Source organism: Phocoena phocoena, chromosome 8 (assembly GCF_963924675.1).
Source record: "Phocoena phocoena chromosome 8, mPhoPho1.1, whole genome shotgun sequence".
Classification (NCBI taxonomy): Eukaryota; Metazoa; Chordata; class Mammalia; order Artiodactyla; family Phocoenidae; genus Phocoena; species Phocoena phocoena.
The window spans coordinates 110057446-110078329 of record NC_089226.1 but is presented as its reverse complement, the minus strand read 5'-3'; the positions used below and the strand labels follow the sequence as shown (position 1 = coordinate 110078329).

Below are 20884 nucleotides of genomic sequence, written 5' to 3'. Positions count from 1 at the left end.
AGTATTGTTATCATCCCACTTGAATCGGGAACACTGGGTCACAAAGGCCGAGGCCACACAGCCAGTCAATGGCTGGTTCGACCCAGGCGCCCGTACTCTTCAATGCCAGAGTAGCACGGCCAGCTGCCAGGGGATTCCGGAACAAACCTTGAGGAGAACTCTGCCCGAAGGAACTAGGCACGGTTACCATGACAACCAGGAGCGCCCCACGTCGCGTATGGCGTTCCCGGCCTGCCCCGCGCGACGCGGCGCCGGAAGTGAGTGAGCACTTCTGGCAGCCCTACCCCGCGGCCTGGCCATCCCCGCAGTACCGCTGTCCCGGCGTCTTCTCCCGTCATGAAGGACGTACCCGGCTTCTTACAGCAGAGCCAGAGCTCCGGGCCCGGCCAGGCCGCCGTGTGGCACCGTCTGGAGGAGCTCTACACTAAGAAGTGAGCGCCGAGCCAAGGGGACCCGGGCGTTCTGGGATGGGAGAGCGACACGGAGTGGGTACGGGGGAGGTCTGGGACCTTGATGGACTGAGGGCGCTCAGACCCGTGTGGAGAGAGTGGGCACAGGCTAGACCGAGGAGGTGCGCTGAGGAACGCGGAAGGCAGGGCCGACGAGGGAGAGGGGTGACATCCCACAAGGACCGAGCAGGAGAGCCATAGGCTGGGTTTTGGGATCTAGGGTTCACTGCCTTCCAGACGGAGGGGCTGTGACTGAGGCTTCGAAACTCCCCTTCCTTCTGGTCTTACGAAAACGGTTCAGGGCTATGATTTTACCTCTTGATTCCAGTCAAACAAGCAAAACACCCTTTCGGGGTCGGGCTGCCATACATTTTGTATGACAGATACCGGTGTCTTGTACTTAGCTTTGTCATAGTGGCACTGTAGCTACAGTTATCCTTCTCGGCAGTCTGGAGCAGATAAACCAGAGGCCAGTGCAGTTTATTTTTTTTTTCCCCTGTTGATTGTGCCTCAGGTTACACGGTGGGGTGCAACCACTTCTCCCCTCTCCCATGGCCCATACTTTTTATTGCATTTCATGTTGGTCTTTGTGCCCCTAGAGAGGTCTCAGTTTTGCTTAGAAACAGGGTGAATTTCAGAACAATTAAATTGTCAGTTGATGAGCAATAACCTCTTTTTAAATGAATCGAATGAGTTGCTGGCATTGGTTTAGTGATGTTCCATAGAAAAATACACCTCTTGTAATACCTCCCTGTTAACAACCCTAGCTTTTAGCATAGTGCCTTTCACATGGATATTCAGTATGTGTTGGTTTTTTTGTTTTTGTTTTTGTTTTTGTTTTTGTTTTGCGGTACGCGGGCCTCTCACTGTTGTGGCCCCTCCCGCTGCGGAGCACAGGCTCTGGACGCGCAGGCTCAGCGGCCATGGCTCACGGGCCCAGCCGCTCCGCGGCACGTGGGATCTTCCCGGACCGGGGCACGAACCCGTGTCCCCTGCATCGTCAGGCGGACTCCCAACCACTGCGCCACCAGGGAAGCCCTCAGTATGTGTTTTGATGATGTTCAGCAGCCTTCTGCTATTAGCAATTTTTCAGAGAAAATTCTTAGTTTTTGGCAAATAATTGCATGTGTAGCACTTTGTGTTTTTCAGAGCATTTTATTTGCACTCTTAGAAATTAGCCTTTGGTTTCAAGTGTGCTATGTCATTGTTCTAGAGGCTTTCTGTATTAGCTCATTCAGTCCTTCATCCTGTTTAAAGATGAGGAAGCTGAAGCTCAGTTTAAGCTCCTTCCCTGAGATACTCAGCTAATAGGTAGAAGAGCCAGGAGTTCAAATTAGGTATGTATGATTCCAGAGTTCTTGTTTCCAGTCAAGCCTCTCAATAACGCTTTGAGGTAGTCTGGAAAGGTGTTCTCCATTCATAGCTGAGGAAACTGAGTCTTAGAGAGGTTAAGTGATCTCAGGGTGACATAACCACTGAGTAGCAGAGCCAGGGAAAGAACTCAGCTTTAAAACACATCTGCTTTAGCATTCTTGTATTACACCGTAGAGACTGGTTAGTATTTGTTATTTGATAGGACCATCAAGGGTGAATATGTCTGTGACTGACGCTAGGTTATAGGTCTTAAGAGCCTTGTGTTTTTCAGGTTGTGGCATCAGCTGACACTTCAGGTGCTTGACTTTGTGCAGGACCCATGCTTTGCCCAAGGAGATGGTCTCATTAAGGTAAATGATTTGCCATGCTAGGTCAGAGTATATAACTGTGTTCAAGTACTTTTTAAAATAATAAGTGGGCTTTACGATAATAATATATATAACAATAAGCCTGTTCAGCCACCACTTCTTGTCAGATGCTGTTTGTTCTGAGCGCTTTACACATGTGCTCATTCACTTGTAACCGCATTGGGAGATAACTACTACTGCTGTCCAATTTCTGTCCTATTTTTTTTTTTTTATGTAGAGGCAGACACCAAGAGATTAAGTGACTTGCCATAGATCACAGCTAATAAGTGACAGAAGAGGATTCAAACACAGACATTCTGGCTTCTTCTAAAATCCCAACCTAAAATGCTGTCTCTTAGCATGCCCCTGTATCTTATTGTTTATAGATTTTTTTTTTTAATTATTTGGCTGTGCTGGGTTTTAGTTGGGGCATGAGGGATCTTCGTTGCCACGTGCGAGATCTAGTTGCAGCATGCAGGCTCTTAGTTGTGGCATTCGGGATCTAGTTCCCTGACCAGTGTTCAAACCCGGGCCCCCTGCACTGGGAACGCGGAGTCTCAGCCACTGGACCACCGGGGAAGGTGGACAACTGTTATAACTGCCGTCACTCCTCTTCCCTCTCCCCCACTGGCACTGCTTGTTTGCCCGAACACTTTGTCCTGGGCAGTGTGGAAGACGTGCTTCACTGGGGGACGGGAGGCTTGGAGGGGGAATGCCGCTTAGTATCATGCTGCCTCTGTAATAGAGCACTTCTAGAATTTTGTCAACAGAAAAATACACTCTCTGCCCCAGCCTTTCCCAGATCCCCTGACAAACCCACCCCCACCCCAGATTTGTTCACTGGTAGCCTACTCTTTGAAGTCTTTCCTGACATCTCTCCTTGTTGTCTTTCTCTTGGATTCTGGATGAATCAGAGGAACTGATTCATGCATTGGAACTGCAAGCTAGTTCATAATGGTAGTTTGAATTATTTGCCCTGAATACATTACTTTATATATGCTCACAGTGAAGCTTACCACTTTGTTATTCCACCGTCTGGGCTTCTAAGATTTTCTTGTGGTTTATATCTACCAGTTTGACATTTTACTACTCAAAGGAACTTGTAATCGTCTGTAAGTCTGGAGATTTTGCTGGGCATGCTGTCTTCTGGAGTATGTGGGAAAATGATAAATTAGAGCTGCCTTAATATTTGTTCCCTAGGGTTCTGTATCATTGTTATGGATAATTCATAATTGTTCGTCTCTCTTCTTTGGCTTCTTGTCTTTAAATCACTTTCTACTCATAGCAGAATATTTGCAACCTCTCTCATTGGCTGCTCCAGCTATGTGCTTTTTTCTTTGCTTTTTAACTCACAGTGTTGTCACTTATTTGTTTGCAAGTCTCTCTTCTCTACTAGGCCAGAAGCTCCTTAAAAGCTCAGCTTTTGTCTTATACATTCTCTGTCTGTAGTGCCTAGCAAAGGGTCTGAGTAAGTGCTCAAATGTTTGCTGAATGGCCAAGCTATTTGATAATGAGACGTAATTAGCCTGCCACCTTCTGACCTCTGTCAGGTTAGTGAACCTTTCAGACTGATAGTCTGTTTACTCAGCATACTTTGGAGGACGAATAGAGAAGTTGGTCTTCGGGAGATTCTCACAGGGCAGGGTTCTAATTCCCAAAGCCAGAAAAAAAAAAAAAAAAAAACCCATAGCTTTCTTCAGTAATTGATTGGTGATCATTTATGTGAATTTAATAAGCCCCAATATGGGTCTTCTGTCATTCAGCAAACATTTACGCAATGCCTGCTGCGTGGTGGGCATCACGGTAGTGTCTGAAGTTTTGCTTCTGCCGAGTGAAAGACGTCCTGTAATTACTCTCCATGTTTTGGTTCACAGCTTTATGACAACTTCATCAGTGAATTTGAACACAGGTAAAACTCTTTTGTCAGTTTTTGTTTTTGAAAATGGATGCATTGATATTTGTTGACACTCAAAGATGTGGTTTTTATTTCAGGGTGAATCCTTTGTCCCTGGTAGAAATCATTCTTCATGTAGTTAGACAGATGACTGGTGAGTCTCACTTTGTTTCATAAAGGAATAGATCCTAATGGTAATTTAAATGATCTTGAAGTATAGGTTATTTGAACTTTTGCATTTCAGTAGAAAATGTAAAATTCTAAGTTTTGTATTTTATGGTCTAAACCTAAAGATTATCCCACCTAAAAATGTCCTGGTTGGTCGAAACTAATCTGTAAAGATACTCTGTCGGTGGTTCTTCTGACTTTGTTCTCTCTTTTCTAGATCCTAATGTGGCTCTTACTTTTCTGGAAAAGACTCGTGAGAAGGTAAATGTGAAGTTTGAGCCAGATCTTTTAAAATACGTTTGACTCCTAGTTTGTGTCTGTGCTTACTGTTCACAACTCTAGAGACCAGTGTGTCTCTAGTCCTGCAGGTTAAATCAGTGTACAGATACCTTCCTTGTTAGTCTGCTGCCCACAGTTCTGAGGCTCCCTTGTTTCTGATTCTTTAGGTGAAAAGTAGCGATGAGGCAGTGATCCTGTGTAAAACCGCAATTGGAGCTCTAAAATTAAATATCGGGGACCTACAAGTTACAAAGGTGAGATTGCCGCAGTACAGATTTATCGTTGTTTAAAGTTGTAGTGGGCAAAAATCCTATTTTTCTTCTTTATTTATTTTTAAATAAGTTTAAATTACAAGAAAGTTGCAAAAATAGCAAAAGAACTCTCCTTTACCCTTACCTCAGACTCCCATTGTTGACATTTCACCACTTTGCCTTGTCGTTCTGTGTGTATGTGGTTTGTTTTTTTTTTCTTTTCAAAAACACTTAAGAATAAGTTGTTGATACGATGCCTGTTGCCCTTAAACAGAGTCCTCCCCTGTGTGACCACAGCCCGCCCATCCAGCAGGAGCCCACACAGCCTCCCGTGGTCCACAGCACGTGGGTTCTCGCCATTCACCATTGACCCAGCTCTTTCTGCTTCCTAGTTATCATTGTTGAAGATTCATGTCTGTGTTTATGCCTTTCTTACTTTCATTTTAGTGTAATTTGGGGGATAGGTGTGAATATGGATAGCAGACCAACTTCTGTGGTCAGTGCATCATATAGGCACTCCCGACGCTCCATACCTTCAACACTTGGTATCTTCAGGCTGCTCGGTTCTTACTGATCTGTTGAGATGAGATGGTATCTCACTGAAAGTTTGCTCTACATTTCTTGATTACTGATTACCACTCCGCTCATGTCTCCACTTCTGTAAATTGCCCGTTTTATCTTTTCTTTTGCCCATTTTTCTGTGTTGCTTATCTTCTCTTGATTCTTAAGAGTTTTTTACTTAGCCTTGCTCATATTCCCCTATGGGTTGCATGTGCCTTAAATATCTTTTCATGGTCTATAGCTTGTCTTTGTTCTTTTTTCTGTGTTTTGGATGAACTGAAGTTTTCCATTTTAACGTAGTCAAATTAGTCATTTGTGGCTTTTGCTTTCCATCTTGTCATATGTTACTTGAAAAATGTTTCAAGTTACAAAGAAAGGCAATTTCACTTCCTGTGTGTAGGAAACAATTGAAGATGTTGAAGAAATGCTCAATAACCTCCCTGGGGTGACATCCGTTCACAGTCGTTTCTACGACCTCTCCAGTAAATACTACCAAACAATCGGAAACCACGCATCCTACTACAAAGATGCGCTGCGGTTTCTGGGCTGTGTTGACATCAAGGATCTGCCAGGTAACGTGGCCAGAAAGTCCATGTCACGCTAGGAGCTCACTCACACGACATAGCAGCTGTGACATGCCTGAGGCAGCCAATCTCAGGAATTATTCAGATGTGTTCATTCCTTTTAGAAGAAAGTCCATATGGCGGGAAGAGTTGTTTAAGCTTCGTTTCTGCATTGTATTTGTCTTCAGCGTTTAATTCAGGTGAAAATGAGGCTCGCCTCGTAGCCCTTTTGCTGCCCCTCCTCCAGGTCTCTGTGTTCTCTGAGTCAGAGGCCTCTGTGAGAAGGACAGTGATGCGGGCGCCTTAACCCCTCGCAGGATGGAGGGCACGGTGAGATCCCTGAACCTGGGACTCTTGTCGTAAAAACTGAAATGCTGGACCCAGGAGAATAAATTATGGAATTTTCAAGGGTTTGAGGGTGGAAAGAACAGTGGCCAGTGACTTTTGGGAAAAGTGCAAAAGGAATATGTGTTTAGAAAAGAAATGTAGCCTATTTCAGCATGTTTTAGATGTTTTCCACGATATACTGTTGAAGTGAGGGACCAGCCACTCCTAGAATTGTTAGCACAGTTTCAATCGCTGCATCTCAAGAAAGATGTATTGGAAAAAGCAACTAATGCGTCAAGAGAATAAGGGAACAGAGTTCTAGTCAAAAGAAGCTAAATGTGGTGGCTTGAAGGTAAATAAGAAGTGGTGCTGCTTCCCACGCAGGCAAGGGGATGAGGGGCACACCCGCCAGGCAGCAGACAGGCTGAAAACGTATAGTTCGGTGAAGATAAGCAATGAGTGCCTTTCCCACAAAAGCCATTTATGTGGTTCCAGGTATGATCTAAGTCAATCCAATACTTTAAAAGAGATGGCTAATCGTAGGGCTTTGTAATATAACCATGACACAGAACAGTTTCTTTACATTTTATGAGACTTCTAAAGCCAAACGGGACTGACTCCCGTGCCTGGCGTGTGACTGGAGCTGTGTTGTTCCCGTAGTGTCTGAGCAGCAGGAGAGAGCTTTCACGCTGGGACTAGCGGGACTTCTCGGCGAGGGAGTCTTCAACTTTGGGGAGCTGGTAAGTGGGCCTGGGGTGCAGATTCCTTAACACAGGGGACACTGTGACTTCTTGTCAGCTGACCGTCTCCGTCCTCACAGCTCATGCACCCCGTGCTAGAGTCACTGAGGAACACTGACCGGCAGTGGCTGATTGACACCCTCTATGCCTTTAACAGCGGCAATGTAGAGCGATTCCAGACTCTGAAGACCGCCTGGGGCCAGCAGGTCAGTCACAGGCGGGGCTGGCGGAGTTCATCCGTGTGTCCGCTGTCTGTTGAGTGCCTTCCCTCTACACGCCACTGTGCTCTCATTGAGCAGGTGGTTCGGTCGCTGATTGGTTGCTGTGGTACCTCAGTTACTGTGGCAGTGCTCAGGGCCACAAGCAGAGAGAGCTTCCCCTGTGTTGGGTGCAGGGGGTGTGACTGAAAGCTCCCCCAAAGAAGGACTGCTCTGTGTGTGACCTTAGGAATGAGTAGGAATTAGCTAGTGACGAGTATGGGAGAGCATATGCTCAGCAGAGGGAGAGGAAGCTTTCCGCATGTTGGCAAAGTGAGATAGGGCGCGTGGGGCTAGAGCGTGTGAGTGACGAGAGAGTGGGGAGATCATGGGGTGGGGAGGGGACAGGAGCAGAGGTGCGGGGAGTGGGGGGAGAGGGGTCTGCATGGGGGAGGGGCCGGGGAGAGGGAAGGAGTCTGTGTTGAGTGGGAGTCAGTGAGGAGAGCACTTAACAAGGATTTGAAGTTTAACAGTAAGGTTATTCTTTTTAAATGAAATTATTAGAAGCAAATAATTACTAAAATGTTAATGGTGATAGGAATTATGGTTGTGTTATAGTCTTTGTACTTTTCTGGAACTTTCCATCTTCTCAAAGTTCAAGGTGAACTTGTAGGACTCACACATAAGGGCACAGAGTAGATAACAATGGGCTGTGAAGAAAGCAGATGCAGCCAGCCTAACGAGGCCTGTGTGTTGGCGTCTCAGGAAGGTGTGCCACTCAGAAAGAAAGACGGCTGGCACGGAGATGTCAGGAAGAGTGAGAACTTGAGAGGTGCTTGCCAGCAGTATCTGTCCAGGCAGCAAGAGCTCATTCAGGGGGAGGGGCCCTTTCTGAAGAGCTTGACTTGTCCACAGCTGTAGCAGAAGTGTCGCTGCCAGGGCTGCCCGTGTCGGGGTCTGAGCTACTAAACGTCTGAATCAAGGAAGCCGCTCTCCACGGTTTGGCTCTGTGCTCAGCAAATAGCCTTTAGACACAACTGCAAGGAGGTTGTACAGGTCGTGCAGAAGGTGCATTCTGGTTCTCATGACAGTGCCACTTTTCGTGACAAATTAGTAACTTGCTCTTTCAGTTCAGAACAAGTCTCCGGAGCTCCAGCGGTGTGTCCCTCAGAGGCCCCATTGACACCCAGCTGACTGAGCAGGCAGTGCACCCAGACCCGCTCAGGCGTTGGCTGGGCCCTCCCCGCCTTTCCTCGCGAGGAGCCCTTCTGCAGCACCTGCATACACCCTGTGGCCCTGCTCCCTGGTGTTGGTGACAGCAGCACAAATCCTACCTTGTAAACTCCTTGTCTTGGAAAATCCTTAGGCCTTCAACTAAGCACTCTTCTAATGATTTCCTGAGAAAAGTGAAGTTCAGATCCCTTGAAGCAAATAATGAGCCTCAGTGATCTAAAGTGTTTGGACCTGACCAGTTTCTTTTTGTTCAGTTGACGGCTGTAGAAAGAATTTCAAAGCCAGGTCAGGTAACTGGTACCGTTTCGCTTTGCAGCCTGATTTAGCAGCCAGCGAGGCCCAGCTTCTGAGGAAAATCCAGTTGCTGTGTCTCATGGAGGTAAGCGAGGCCCCGCCCACTTCCAGGCCCTCGGGCGCAGCCTGAGCTGGGCTGCTAGCTCTCCTGTCCCGCACCCTCTCCAGCACCTTTCCTCTTCCTCTGCCACCACTTGCTTTTTTAGTTTGTGTTTGGCTCTCAGCTTAGATGACGCCGCCTCCGAGAGGTATTCCCCAACCACCTGCGCTACGGGAGCTGCCACCTCATTGCACTTGCCGTTCTTTGCATGCTCATCCGGTTTCCCACAGTAGAATTTAAGCTTCTTGAGAAAAGGGACTTTGTGTTTCTAGTTCCCCACGGAATCCCCAGCTCCAGGTACAACCCTGGCACATGGCAGCCTCAGCCTCACGAATAGTGACTCTTGTAGAAAACTACCATAAAGCGTACTTCACCTTCTTATCTAGGATTTGAAAGCTTAGTGAGATAAGATATATGATTAATATTAAGAAAGTTTTAGTATGTGTGGTACTGATAAGATCTGTATTTTCAGAGCAAGTATTGACAGACATATCCCTTATCAATCAGTTCTCTGACAATCTTTTTTTGGAAAAATAGTTAATAAACAAAAATTTTTTTCAGATGACTTTCACACGACCTGCCAATCACAGACAACTCACTTTTGAAGAAATTGCCAAAAGTGCTAAAATCACCGTGAACGAGGTAAAAAGTTCTTAGACTCGGGTTGGTGCAGCAGCAAAGCTGCTCCTCGGGGGCGGTCAGGACTCCTGTGTGAGATCACAGAAAGAAACTGCTCCTCGTTCCCCTCGTGTTTCACAGCCGGCGGGGTCTGCGGGTACGTGCCTGTGGGCACCAGGGTGCCTTACACGACCCCCTCTCTGCACAGGTGGAGTTGCTGGTGATGAAGGCCCTCTCGGTGGGGCTGGTGAAAGGCAGTATTGACGAGGTGGATAAGAGGGTTCACATGACCTGGGTGCAGCCCCGCGTGTTGGATTTGCAACAGGTGATGTGCTTGAAATACATAGTTCAGCTTTGTGGGTGTTTTGGGTTGTATCTGTGCTGCCTTAGTTTCATTTGGATGGAAGCCACTTAGGAAGAAAGCATTATTAGACAGGAGATTTCGGAGAATGAATTACTGCTCTAGGGACTAAGGGCTTTTCAAAGAACCCAATTGAATGCAAGCTTGAGATTTGAGCCCTGCATTTAAAGCGTATCGTGAGAACAGTGATGGTTGTGCTGATGTCTTTTAATCTTTAATTTGGTGCTCCGATCAAATACTTTCCTGGTTCCGTGATTTGAGCTCATATCCATCTTATTTATATTTGCTGGAAATTTAATCCTGTGGATTTCCTCTATTCTTGCCTGTTTTATTTCACGCAAGTTTTTCCTCATGTCCTTCTGATAAGAATTGGCTGGGATAATCCCATCTCACACACCCTGCTTTCCCAGCTCTGATGTCCTTTTTATTAATGCTGCCTGAAAGGATTAGCTGGAAATTTAGGACGCCCCATCAGGTGCTGTGATTCCCAAGGGCCTTAACACACGTGTGTCCTGGTTTGCCCTCAGATCAAGGGGATGAAGGACCGCCTGGAGTTCTGGTGCACCGACGTGAAGAGCATGGAGATGCTGGTGGAACACCAGGCCCACGACATCCTCACCTAGTCTCCCCTGCCCTGACCTGTATGGAGAGGTGTTTCACGGCTGATAAAACTGGCAGCTGAGAAGACCTGCCTTTAATTGGGGGTGGGGGTGGGATTCAGTTTGGAGTAGGGACTGTTGTTCTTGCTGTGAAGACTGTCACAGAGCACTGTCTTCGATGGGGGTGCCCAGCCACAGGCAGACGCCTCCTTTGTGGCTGTCACCATAGCCTGCAGTGGGGAGGAGCCGCCAGGCTCAGTGATGAGGTAGCAGGAGTGTGGGCCCCCCGCCCCCGGAGTCACAAGGGGTAGCCCTAGTGTGCAGGGGGCCACTCCAGGGTTGGCCTCCATTACATCACCTGTGTGAACATGTTTTCCAGCGTGGTTTGAGAATGTTTCTATAACTAATGCCTTGCTCTGTCCTTTTCGTGGTTCTGTTTCCTTAGGCTTAGCGTCCAGGTCAAGCCTATGCCTAAAGTGATTAAAAAGCAGGAGATGGAACCTAGGGAGGGCTTGGTGGGGATTTGGCCTTGGTTTTCCTCACCCTCTGCTCTGAGGAAAGGGCGTCCCTGCCCACACAGGGCACAGGGCAGAGCCAGAGCAGAGGGCGGTGGGCAGAGCAGCCAAGGAAGCGAGTCCTGCCTTTATTGTTGCTCAGAGAGACGTGGTTTCTATTCCTTCTGACAGGTGTCTACCCCATTGCCACCTAGTTGGCAGCTTCTGTGGCCTGAGTGCCCGGGTGCTGACAGGAACCAGCCCGCAGACAGCCGGGTGCTGGGCGTCGGGGCGGGCGGTGCGGGGTGGAGATGCACATACACAAAGAATCACCAAGGAAACGTTAGGAGGAAGGATGGTTTAATCCGATCTTCCAGTCTGTGCCCGGGGCGGTGACCGTGAAGCCTTCATTCTATGGAGCCCTTCTTGTAGCTCTCCAGGTGGTACATGACCCAGCCCGCGGGGATCAGGAAGCTGAGGAACATCACAGAGAGCCCGATGGCCTGCTCCTGGGTTGAGAAAACGCATGAGTCCACTAGGCCCAGACTGACTGCCTCTGAACCTGGGGCCTAACCAGAGCAGGGTGGAGAGCTAGACAGGCTGCCCTGGACCCTCGGCCCAGCCGTGTTCATGCCGTCTGCCCCAGACAGACTACCGGGTGTCAGGTGGAGAGACCTGCGAGGTGTGAGCAGTGACCCCTGCGGTCATGAGGGAGGACAGCCTACTGGGCTCCAGTCTGTAGGCGGGGCCTCTCATCACAGCCCCACCCCCTGCCCAAGAGCCTGGCCTGTGCCTGTGCCTTGAACTCCTTCCCACCAGGCATTACGTGCACCCTCCCTTCCGGTCACCTGCGGACTGCGTGTCAGGCATGTGTTAAGTTGCTGAGTGGCGGTCCTGTTTGAAAGCCTGGGTGGGGATTCCCTGTGTGTGTGTGTGTCTGTGTGTGTGCGCGCGTACACATGCATGCATGTGTTCAGAGGCCGTCCCACCCGGCACCCTGTGTTCTTTCTCAGTGACTGCACCCTCAGAGCCAGGCTGTGAAGCGCCAGCTATATTTCACCTTCATTGTTTCTTCCTGAAACAGCCTGGACCAGTCGCCCCACCCCTCCCCCGAGTGAATCAGACACCAGGTTGGAGACCAATCCTTCCTTTTGACTTTCACTCCCAGAGTGAAAGACGTTTCCAGAACAGGGACAGTTAGGCTGTGTTCAGTCCTAGTCCTATGACCTTGGGCAGATGACCTTCTAGACCTTGGTTTGTTTATGCTTAAAATAGAGATAGTTGTTGACTCTCCTGGAGCTCCAGGGTCACAGGTTTGCATTTTCACCTGTACTCTCACAGACCCTCAAACCAGCCCACTCTTCCCCTTTAACGGGTTGTAAACGAGATGCACTGAGCGCCCTCCAAGCCCAGCCGTCAGCACCACTGTTTGCCAGATGGCAAGTAGGGGCCTGAGAACAGAGAGCCTCCCACCCCCCAACTGACTCTGCAGGCTGCCTTGGGAGTCTGGCCTGCAGGTGATGGCTGCAGGGACCCCTTTCTTGGACTTGGGACACTGTTGCTGCCAAGGGACTGAGACCTAGCACCAGGATCCCCTCTACAAGCAGGCCTGAGAGGACACCCCTCTCCCCTCTGTGTCCTGCCCCAAACCTACCTCATCCTGAGAACATCTCAGGACTGCCCACTCCCCCTGCCCAGGTCAGGCCACCCCCCCACCCCCGCCTCCCATGCCCCACTGCCTTGGCGGGACCTACCGTTGGAGAAGTGGGTGTTCTGGCCGGCTTGTCAGAGATGTGTGCCTTGGGGACCACCCAGCCCCCCAGGGGTGCTTTCAGCAGCCTGACGGCGGGGGCCACCCTCAGCATGCTTGCGGGGCCGAGCTCCTCCCTAGCCCAGTGAAGTCCCGGTGTGCGCTTGGCGTGGCCTCTGCTCACTTGCTTGTTGGGGCTTTTTATAGCTCAAGGAGGCAGCCGCAGCTGTCCACTCCTGTCACAGGGCTTGGCAGGAGACCTGCTTGGAACTGGGAGAGAAGGGGCCTCAGACCAGCAGCCTCCAGGCCCAATCCCTGCTGTGGCCCCTCTCCACCCGATGCTGGTGCCTTAGCCTGGGAGCCCTTCCCTCATGTTTTCATGTCATGCAGGCCCTGATCAAACGATGTCTCCTCAGACATGTCTTGTTTTAGCTGGCGTGTCAGCCCCACAAGGTCAGGGACTGGTGTGTTCACCACGGAGTCTTTGGGGCCTAGATCAGGTTTTCAATGTTGGATGGATGGACGGATGGACGGATGGACAGGTGGGCAGCTAGGAGGCTGAGTGGAGCCGGGGCTCTATGCCAGGCATTGGGTTAGACTGGAGGAATGCAGAGTCGAATCAGACATGACAGGAGACTGCGGGACCGCACTCCACCGTCAGAATGACTAAGAGGTTATCGGTGAAAGTGATAAAGGCCACATCCCAGAGCGTGCTCCTCAGCTGTCTCCAGACCAGATCAGCGTCGGGGCGAGCCCAGGAGCCAAGCAGCAGCAGGACATAATGAGCACGTCAGCCCTAAGCCCGCAGACTCAGCCACAGTCTCCATCCTCACGAAGGATGATCACACCCGAGTCAGCCTGCTGGCGAATCGGTGATGTGACTACATTCCACAAGGAACATCACCTTACCTTGCCCTTCCCTAGAAACCATGCTTGTTCTAAATGCGGGACTCGCTTCTGGGCTCCCAGCCCCGCCTTCCAGGGCCCCAGCCTGACTGTCTTCCTGTGACTTGGTCTCCCAGGAAGGAGCCAAGTCCTGGGAGGCCGGAGGTGGGAGTGTGTCCTGAATGTTAATTCAGCCACGCTGGGCCTCGGTGCCAGCCTCAGGCTGTGGGGGGCTCTCCCCCTCCTCTCGAATAATCCTTTCTGCCTGAACCTTTAATTATAGCTTTGGGGTCCAGTTGGGGATAAGGCTGTGGATCAGAGGGTCAGTCACCCGGCCTGCGGTGTTTCTTCTCTCACAGATAAGACCTCCCGCGCCCCTCACACAGGCCTGGCTCTGAGGCAGGCCTCCTTCTCCACCCATCCCGGCTTGAGTAGGGTGGGCGTGTAGGCGGGGGTTGGGCAGCAGAGTGCCCGCTGTGCTCCAGGGCGTCAGCCCCAGTCTAGCAAGCAAGGCCCTGGCCAGCCCAGCGCTGATGGGTGAGGCCTGGGTGAGCACCAGGACCGGGGAGCTGGGGGCCGCCCTCCAGGGGAGAGAGACTTCGCAGGCCTGTGCTCAACCTAGCCACGCCAGCTCCAGCCCCTTCACGTCCACCTCCCCCTCACCAACCTTTCCAAGCGCAAACCTGCCCTGCTCGCCTCCCATTCATGCAGCTTCTGGGGCTCCTACCACCCATGGCAGTCCTCTTCAGGCCACACCCGAACCGGGTTTTTAGTCCCCAGAACCAAACTCTCTGCAGATCCCTGCTGCCCGCAACCACACCCAGGCTGCCAGGGGTGGGAAGCCTGGCCCAGCTTCTCCCTCATGCCCACGGCCGTGCTGACCGCCCCCCCCCCCCCCCCCCAGAGTGCAGCCCTGTGTACTGGACCAGCCTTCTCCACTGGGGTCTGCCTTTTCCTGGAAAGAAAACGACGTGCCCCATGGAGAAAGCAGTGGTGGCCAAGTGGCGGTCACATTGAATAAGGTAGTGAAAGGCCCTGGGGGTGCAGGGTGGGGACGAGGGCCCCTTGTAACAGCTGGACAAACTGAGCCATGGAGAGGGAAAAGGGCTTGGGGCCAGCCAGGCCTATTCTGGCCTGTCCTGGACAGGTTAGGGTTAGCAAGAGCTCTCCAGGGCTCTGGTGGACAGAAGTGTCCCTCCTTCATCCTCAGCACGTATCTATGGATCCAGCTCTGATCTAGATCTAGACCCTAGACCTGTCCCTGCTGCCCATGGGTGGGGAGAGGCAGGGATGGGGGGTAGACCAGCCACCGTGCACACCCTCCCCTGCAAATCTGCGAGGCCACCTGGAAGGTCTGGAGTGGACACTGTGGACACATGGCACCACCCTGTGTCCACACTCAGAACCACAGAAGCTCTTGAAGAAAGGCACTGACCGTGTGGCACCGCCCTCTGCAGCAAGCATTTTTAGCATCAAGGACCCAGAAAAAATGCACACAAATGCAAACATTCGCATCTTACTTTTATCGCATTGGAAATCTATTTTCACCACATAAAACGCAGGTTCTCAAAGTGTGGTCTGTAGACCAGCAGCAGCAGCATCACCTGGGAACTTGTTAGAAGTCAGTTAGAAACTCCAGGGTGGTCCCAGTCATCTGTTATAAGAAGTTCCCCCACCCAGGGAATTCTGATTCACAGTCAAGTTTGAGAACCATTTTCATGTCATATAAAAACTTTATGCTTCATAACTTCATTCAAAACTAAATGAGCACTTTCCGAAAAATTAAAATCTCATCCAGGTTGCAAAACTCAGCCCCCTCCTTTAATCTACAAAAACACACTTCCGCTAAGTACTTCTTAGGTTTTGCAGAATTTACCGAAACTGAAGCTCATGGGTAGAGACTCTGTGAGAGGCGGGCTGCCCCCTTCCTCCCCCCTCCCTGCTTTGCATGCCCCTCCTCTGAAACTCAGCTTCTACCCTCTTCGTTCGGGACGTGCCCACAGAGAAACACTGGTGCCAGTCAGTAGGGCATTTTCACAGTTCTCTCGGTGTGATGGTTAATTTTATGTGTCAGCTTGGCTACGCCATGATGCCCAATATTTGATCAAACATTGTTCTGGGTGTATCTGTGATGGTGTTTCTGGGGGAGATTAACATTTGGTGGACTGGGTAAAGCAGGTTGCCCTCCAAAATGAGGGTGAGCCTTGCCCAATTGGAGGACTGAATAGAACAAAAAGTTGACCCTCCCATGAGTGAGAGGGACTGCTGCCCAACTGCTTAGTCTGGGACATTGGTCTTTTCTTAGCTTCGGACTCAATGGAAACATCAGCTCATGTAGGGTTTCAAGCCTGCCGGCTCTCAGGATGGAGCTAATGGTTGGGTGTCCTGAGTCCAGCTCTCCAGCTGCAGCTCTCAGGACTTCTCAGCCTCCATAACCATGTGAGCCGATCCCTTATAATCAATCTCTACCCATATCTATATCCTGTTAGTTCTGTTTCTCTGGAGAACCCTGACTAATACAGCTGTATGCTACACTTGTCACGATCAATGGACCAATATTGATACATCATTATTAAGTAAATAAAGTCCGTACTTTATTCATATTTCCTCAGTTTCCCGCTGATGTCCTTTTCCTACTCCAGGACCCTATCCAGGGCCCCACGTGACAGTCAGTCGTCACATCTCCTTAGGCTCCTCTGGGCTATGATAGTTTCACAGGCTTTCCTTGTCTTTGGTGACCTGGACGGTTTTGAAGAGAACTGTTCAGGTATGTCCCAGGGTACCCCTCTATTGGAACTTGTCTCCTGTTTTTCTCAGGATTCTCTGGGGGTATGGGGTTTGGGAGGACGACCACAGAGGTAAAGCACCCTTCTCGTCACATCATGTCAAGGGCACAGACACATCAGTATGGACTCATGGGTATTTGTCTTATGCCTTGGATTATAATCAATACTACTTCATTTTGTTGCTCAAATGTTTCCAGATTTGGTGTTGGGAGTTCTTTCTTTTGGCTTCTGTGTCCCTTTGGCATACCCTTTTCATTATGGAGTTTTTTTGGTTTTTTTTTTAAATTTGTTTTGAACACTTTCTTACTTACTGGCACTGTAAAATGCTCCAGACTCTCCTTGTATGTTTTCTGCCCCAGTGCTAGAATAAGCCAAGGAACCCTGGTCCCTTTTATTGGTGAATGGCACTAGAAACCAGGATCTGGGCACCAGGGAGATATACAACATTATGCACCTGTCAAAATTCATAGAACTTTACAGCAGAAAGCGTGAACATTAATGTCTGCAAACTAAAAATACCACTTGGGATGTCAGGGGATCCAAGGACTAACACAGTGTGTGTCATGAAAGAATCTAACCGTATTACATATGTACGAATGAATCTCAGGGAAGGGAGTGGGGGAAAGATGGTGACTTAAGTAACTTCAGAAATGAGTGGAGTCTGGGACTTCCCTCGTGGTCCAGTGGTTAAGAATCCACCTTCCAATGCAGGTGATGTGGATTCGATCCCTGGTTGGGGAACTAAGATCCCACATGGTGCGTGGCAACTAAGCCCACGTGCCGTAATTGCTGAGCCTGGGTGCCACAACTAGAGAGAAGCTGCCGCGCCGCAGTGAGGAGCCCTCACGCCGCAACCAAGACCAGACACAGCAAACAATAAATAAATACATAATATTTTTAAAACATGAGTGGAGTCGTAAGAATAAAGGCAAAAGAAACTGCAGATGAGCGCTGCACTCTCGGTTATAAAGTACTTTCCCGTGGGGCGTGTGTGTGTGTGTTTACGTATGTTTATATACATACGTTTACATACAGTGTGTGTTTACGTATGTTTATATACATACGTTTACATACAGTGTGTGTTTACATATGTTTATATACATACGTTTACATACAGTGTGTTTACATATGTTTATATACATACGTTTACATACAGTGTGTTTACGTATGTTTATATACATACGTTTACATACAGTGTGTTTACGTATGTTTATATACATACGTTTACATACAGTGTGTGTGTTTACGTATGTTTATATACATACGTTTACATACAGTGTGTGTTTACATATGTTTATATACATGCGTTTACATACAGTGTGTGTTTACATATGTTTATATACATACGTTTATATGCAGTGTGTGTTTACATATGTTTATATACATACGTTTACATAGTGTGTGTGTTTACATGTTTATATACATATGTTTACATACAGTGTGTGTGTTTACATACGTTTATATACAGTGTGTGTTTACATGTTTATATACATATGTTTATATACAGTGTGTGTGTTTACATATGTTTATATACATATGTTTACATACAGTGTGTGTTTACATATGTTTATATACATGCGTTTACATACAGTGTGTGTTTACATATGTTTATATACATACGTTTATATACAATTTTATATAAAATAAATATACAGGGCTTCCCTGGTGGCGCCGTGGTTGAGAGTCCGCCTGCCAATGCAGGGGACGCGGGTTCGTGCCCTGGTCCGGGAAGATCCCACGTGCCGCGGAGCGGCTGGGCCCGTGAGCCATGGCCACTGAGCCTGCGCGTCCGGAGCCTGTGCTCCGCAAAGGGAGAGGCCACGGCAGTGAGAGGCCCGCGCACCGCAAAAAAAAAAAAAAAAAAAAGAATTCATACTGTGGAGAGAGAAAAGTGAATGTGCATTTAGGAGAAACAGAGCCGTGGCCTGTGTGCGAAATCTGTCTGTGTAGCATCTCAGGGCTCAATGAGGGGATCAGTGAGGGCCGCCCTGGGTCTTCAGGATGGGGCTGTGGCCAGGGGCCCCGTGATGGCCCAGCGCTGTGCAGGGCCAGATTCTGTCCACAGCTGAGTTCTAAAACATCTGCTTTTGCGGTCCAGGCTGCTGCTTTCCCTGGCAAAGCCCCCTCTGCTTTGCTGGGCGCTGCCCACACTGTGGTCTGGAGGGAGGGCCTCGTCCCTGCTCTGGGCCTAGCCCAGGTGGGGCTGCTCCAACACACCAGGCAGGCACACGGCTCCGTCCTCTCAGGCCTCTGTGGGAACAAGAGAGACTTGTTCACGTTCTTTAAAAAGCACAGCGTGCCCCTCCCACCGGGAAGTGTGCTGGCAGTGTGTCCTCCAGGCTCTCCTGTCACCCATCCTGCTCTGTGCCCGGGAGGCTGCCCATGTGGAGGGCAGCAGCAGGAGTTTAGGAGCAGGAAAGAGCGAAGAGGGCGCCCTGGGGGAGGTGTGAGTGCGGATAAACAGAGCCTTCCCCTTCTCCCTGCGCCTTCCTCGGGGAGAGGTGGGGACTGTCTGTCTTAAATAGAAACAAAGCTCCTAGGTAGAATGGGAACCTCTGTGGACACTTTCCTCCTGGGGAAGGGGCAGCAGAACAGAGGCTCCCAGGACTCTGGGTTCCCTCCCCAAGGACAGCTCTCAAGGCTCCTGAAGGAAGCAGGACTGAACACAGGGATGACCTGTGGAGCCTGAAAGGCAGTGCTGATGCCGCAGCCCCGTTCTTGCAGACACACTCACAGAAATGCGCACTCAGAGACATGCTGTGTTCGTTTCCCGTGGCTGCTTAGCCATTACTACAAACGCGGCGGCTGAAAACAACATACATATATTCTCACAGTCGTGGAGGGCAGAAGTCCAAAGTCAGCTTCACTGGGCTGAGGCCCAGGTGATGGCTCAGCCGCTCTCCCTCTGGAGGCCCCAGGGGAGAATGTCTTCCTTCTCCAGCTGAATCTCCAGCTTCTAGGGCTGTGTTCCTTGTGCTCCTTGCCTCGTGGCCCCTTCCTCTATCCTCAAAGCCAGCAGCCTGGCCTCTTGCCTCAGTGTCACACTGCCTTCTGCCTGTGTGCCAAAGCGCCCTCTGTCTCCATCCTATGACACTTGTGATGACATTCAATAATAACTATGCAGGATAATCTCCCCATCTCAAGATCCTGAATTTAACCACACCTGCAAAGCCCCTTTTGACATTTCAGGGAACATTCACAAGTTCCAGGAACTAGGAGCTGATATCTTTGGGGACTATTATATAGCCTACCATAGATACATTTACACAAACACAGTATTAGGGTGGCCACACCAACAGACACAGACATACACACACACCCACATTACACACAGGCAGACACTGTCAGTAGAAACCCGCATTCCTGGGGTCCCACGTGGTCACCCATCAGTCATACACATGCCTCATGTCCAAAGCTCTTCTCATCAGCCTGCTTAAGCCAGGTCTGGGAGGCCACAGAGCACTTCCCTGTCCCATTTTCTCCTGGCTCCTGGGTGACAGCCTTCCTTTCCCGTGACACTGTGCATGTCCCTCCTTTGCCCCCTCTACCTAGGAAGCCCTCGCTCACCTCTGCCTTCAGAATTTCACCAATCTTGAGGCCTTAAAGTTTAAGGTCTTGTTCTGAGCCAGCCACCTCCTCCATACAGCCCACCTTGCTCTGCAGTTACCTCTCACAACCATGCCTCGCTGCCACACCCCATGGGTTCTTAGAGAACGTGAACTGAATAAAGGAACAGTAGAAAACCAAAGGTCACTGAGCAGAGCTCTTAAACACCGGTCGTGCGAAGGTGCCACAGTGCCTGAGTTTGGGAGCTTGGTGACTGTGGGACAGACATCCCAGCGCTGGCCGAGCTAGAGCACCTGGGTCTGCGGCACGGACGGGGCCGGACAATGCCCCCAGGCTATGGCTCCAGCCAGGCTAGGGAGGGGTCGCCTCTCTGATCCCCACCTCTGCCCCTCAGTGCTAGACCTCGGGGCCAGACTCTGGAGACCAGCCAGAGGCTCCCGCTCTGGGTGAGTGCGGCTGGCCTCAGCCCTCTGGGTCCTCCACCTCCCCCTGCTGCCTTCCTGGGGCTTCACGCCCCGTGTCCTTCACACGTCCTTCCCCCGCTGTCCCCCAGCCTCAGTATTCTAGGGACTCCATCCCTCCAGAGGGCATCTGTGGAGTCTGTCCCCCACCAGGGGCTCAGTCTCTGCCTCTGGTGCAAGGCCCTCAGGCTGGGCCTCACCAAAGGGTCCAGTGAGCACGGATGCCCTGGGCAATTCCGGAACACAGCCTGGACCAGGTGGTGAGTCCAGCTCCCTGCTGAGGCCAACTGCTCCGGGCTCCTGGGGAAGAGAACGGAGGGAAAGGAGGGAAAAGGAGGAAAGGGGAGAGCACAGGCCCTGGTAGGCATCTTATCTTGGACGTTTGACCTGGATGCGTGGAAAAGAATGAGCAGAAAGGTAGGTGCGGAGCAGGAAGTCACCCCCTGACTCTGGGGTCAGCGGCGGCCAGTGCCCACCCAAAGCTTTGGAACGCCTTGGAGCGAAGTCCTCGGTAGGGGTGCTGGGAGGAGAGGACGACCCTCCCGGTAGAGCGCTATCGAGCGTTGGCCTGGAGCCACCTGGATAG

General features: G+C 50.3%; 1 protein-coding gene across 1 annotated transcript; it reads left to right on the top strand.

Annotated features, from left to right (window-relative positions):
* Positions 1 to 250: 250 nt before the first annotated feature.
* PSMD13 (proteasome 26S subunit, non-ATPase 13) lies at positions 251 to 10776 on the top strand. The gene is made up of 13 exons (XM_065881752.1): positions 251 to 431; positions 2095 to 2173; positions 4045 to 4079; positions 4163 to 4218; positions 4450 to 4493; positions 4679 to 4765; positions 5724 to 5895; positions 6874 to 6953; positions 7034 to 7159; positions 8700 to 8762; positions 9339 to 9419; positions 9604 to 9720; positions 10284 to 10776. The coding sequence occupies exons 1-13, from the start codon at positions 337 to 339 to the stop codon at positions 10377 to 10379; spliced, it is 1131 nt and encodes a 376-aa protein (XP_065737824.1). The 5' UTR covers positions 251 to 336; the 3' UTR covers positions 10380 to 10776.
* The last annotated feature ends 10108 nt before the right edge of the window (positions 10777 to 20884 follow it).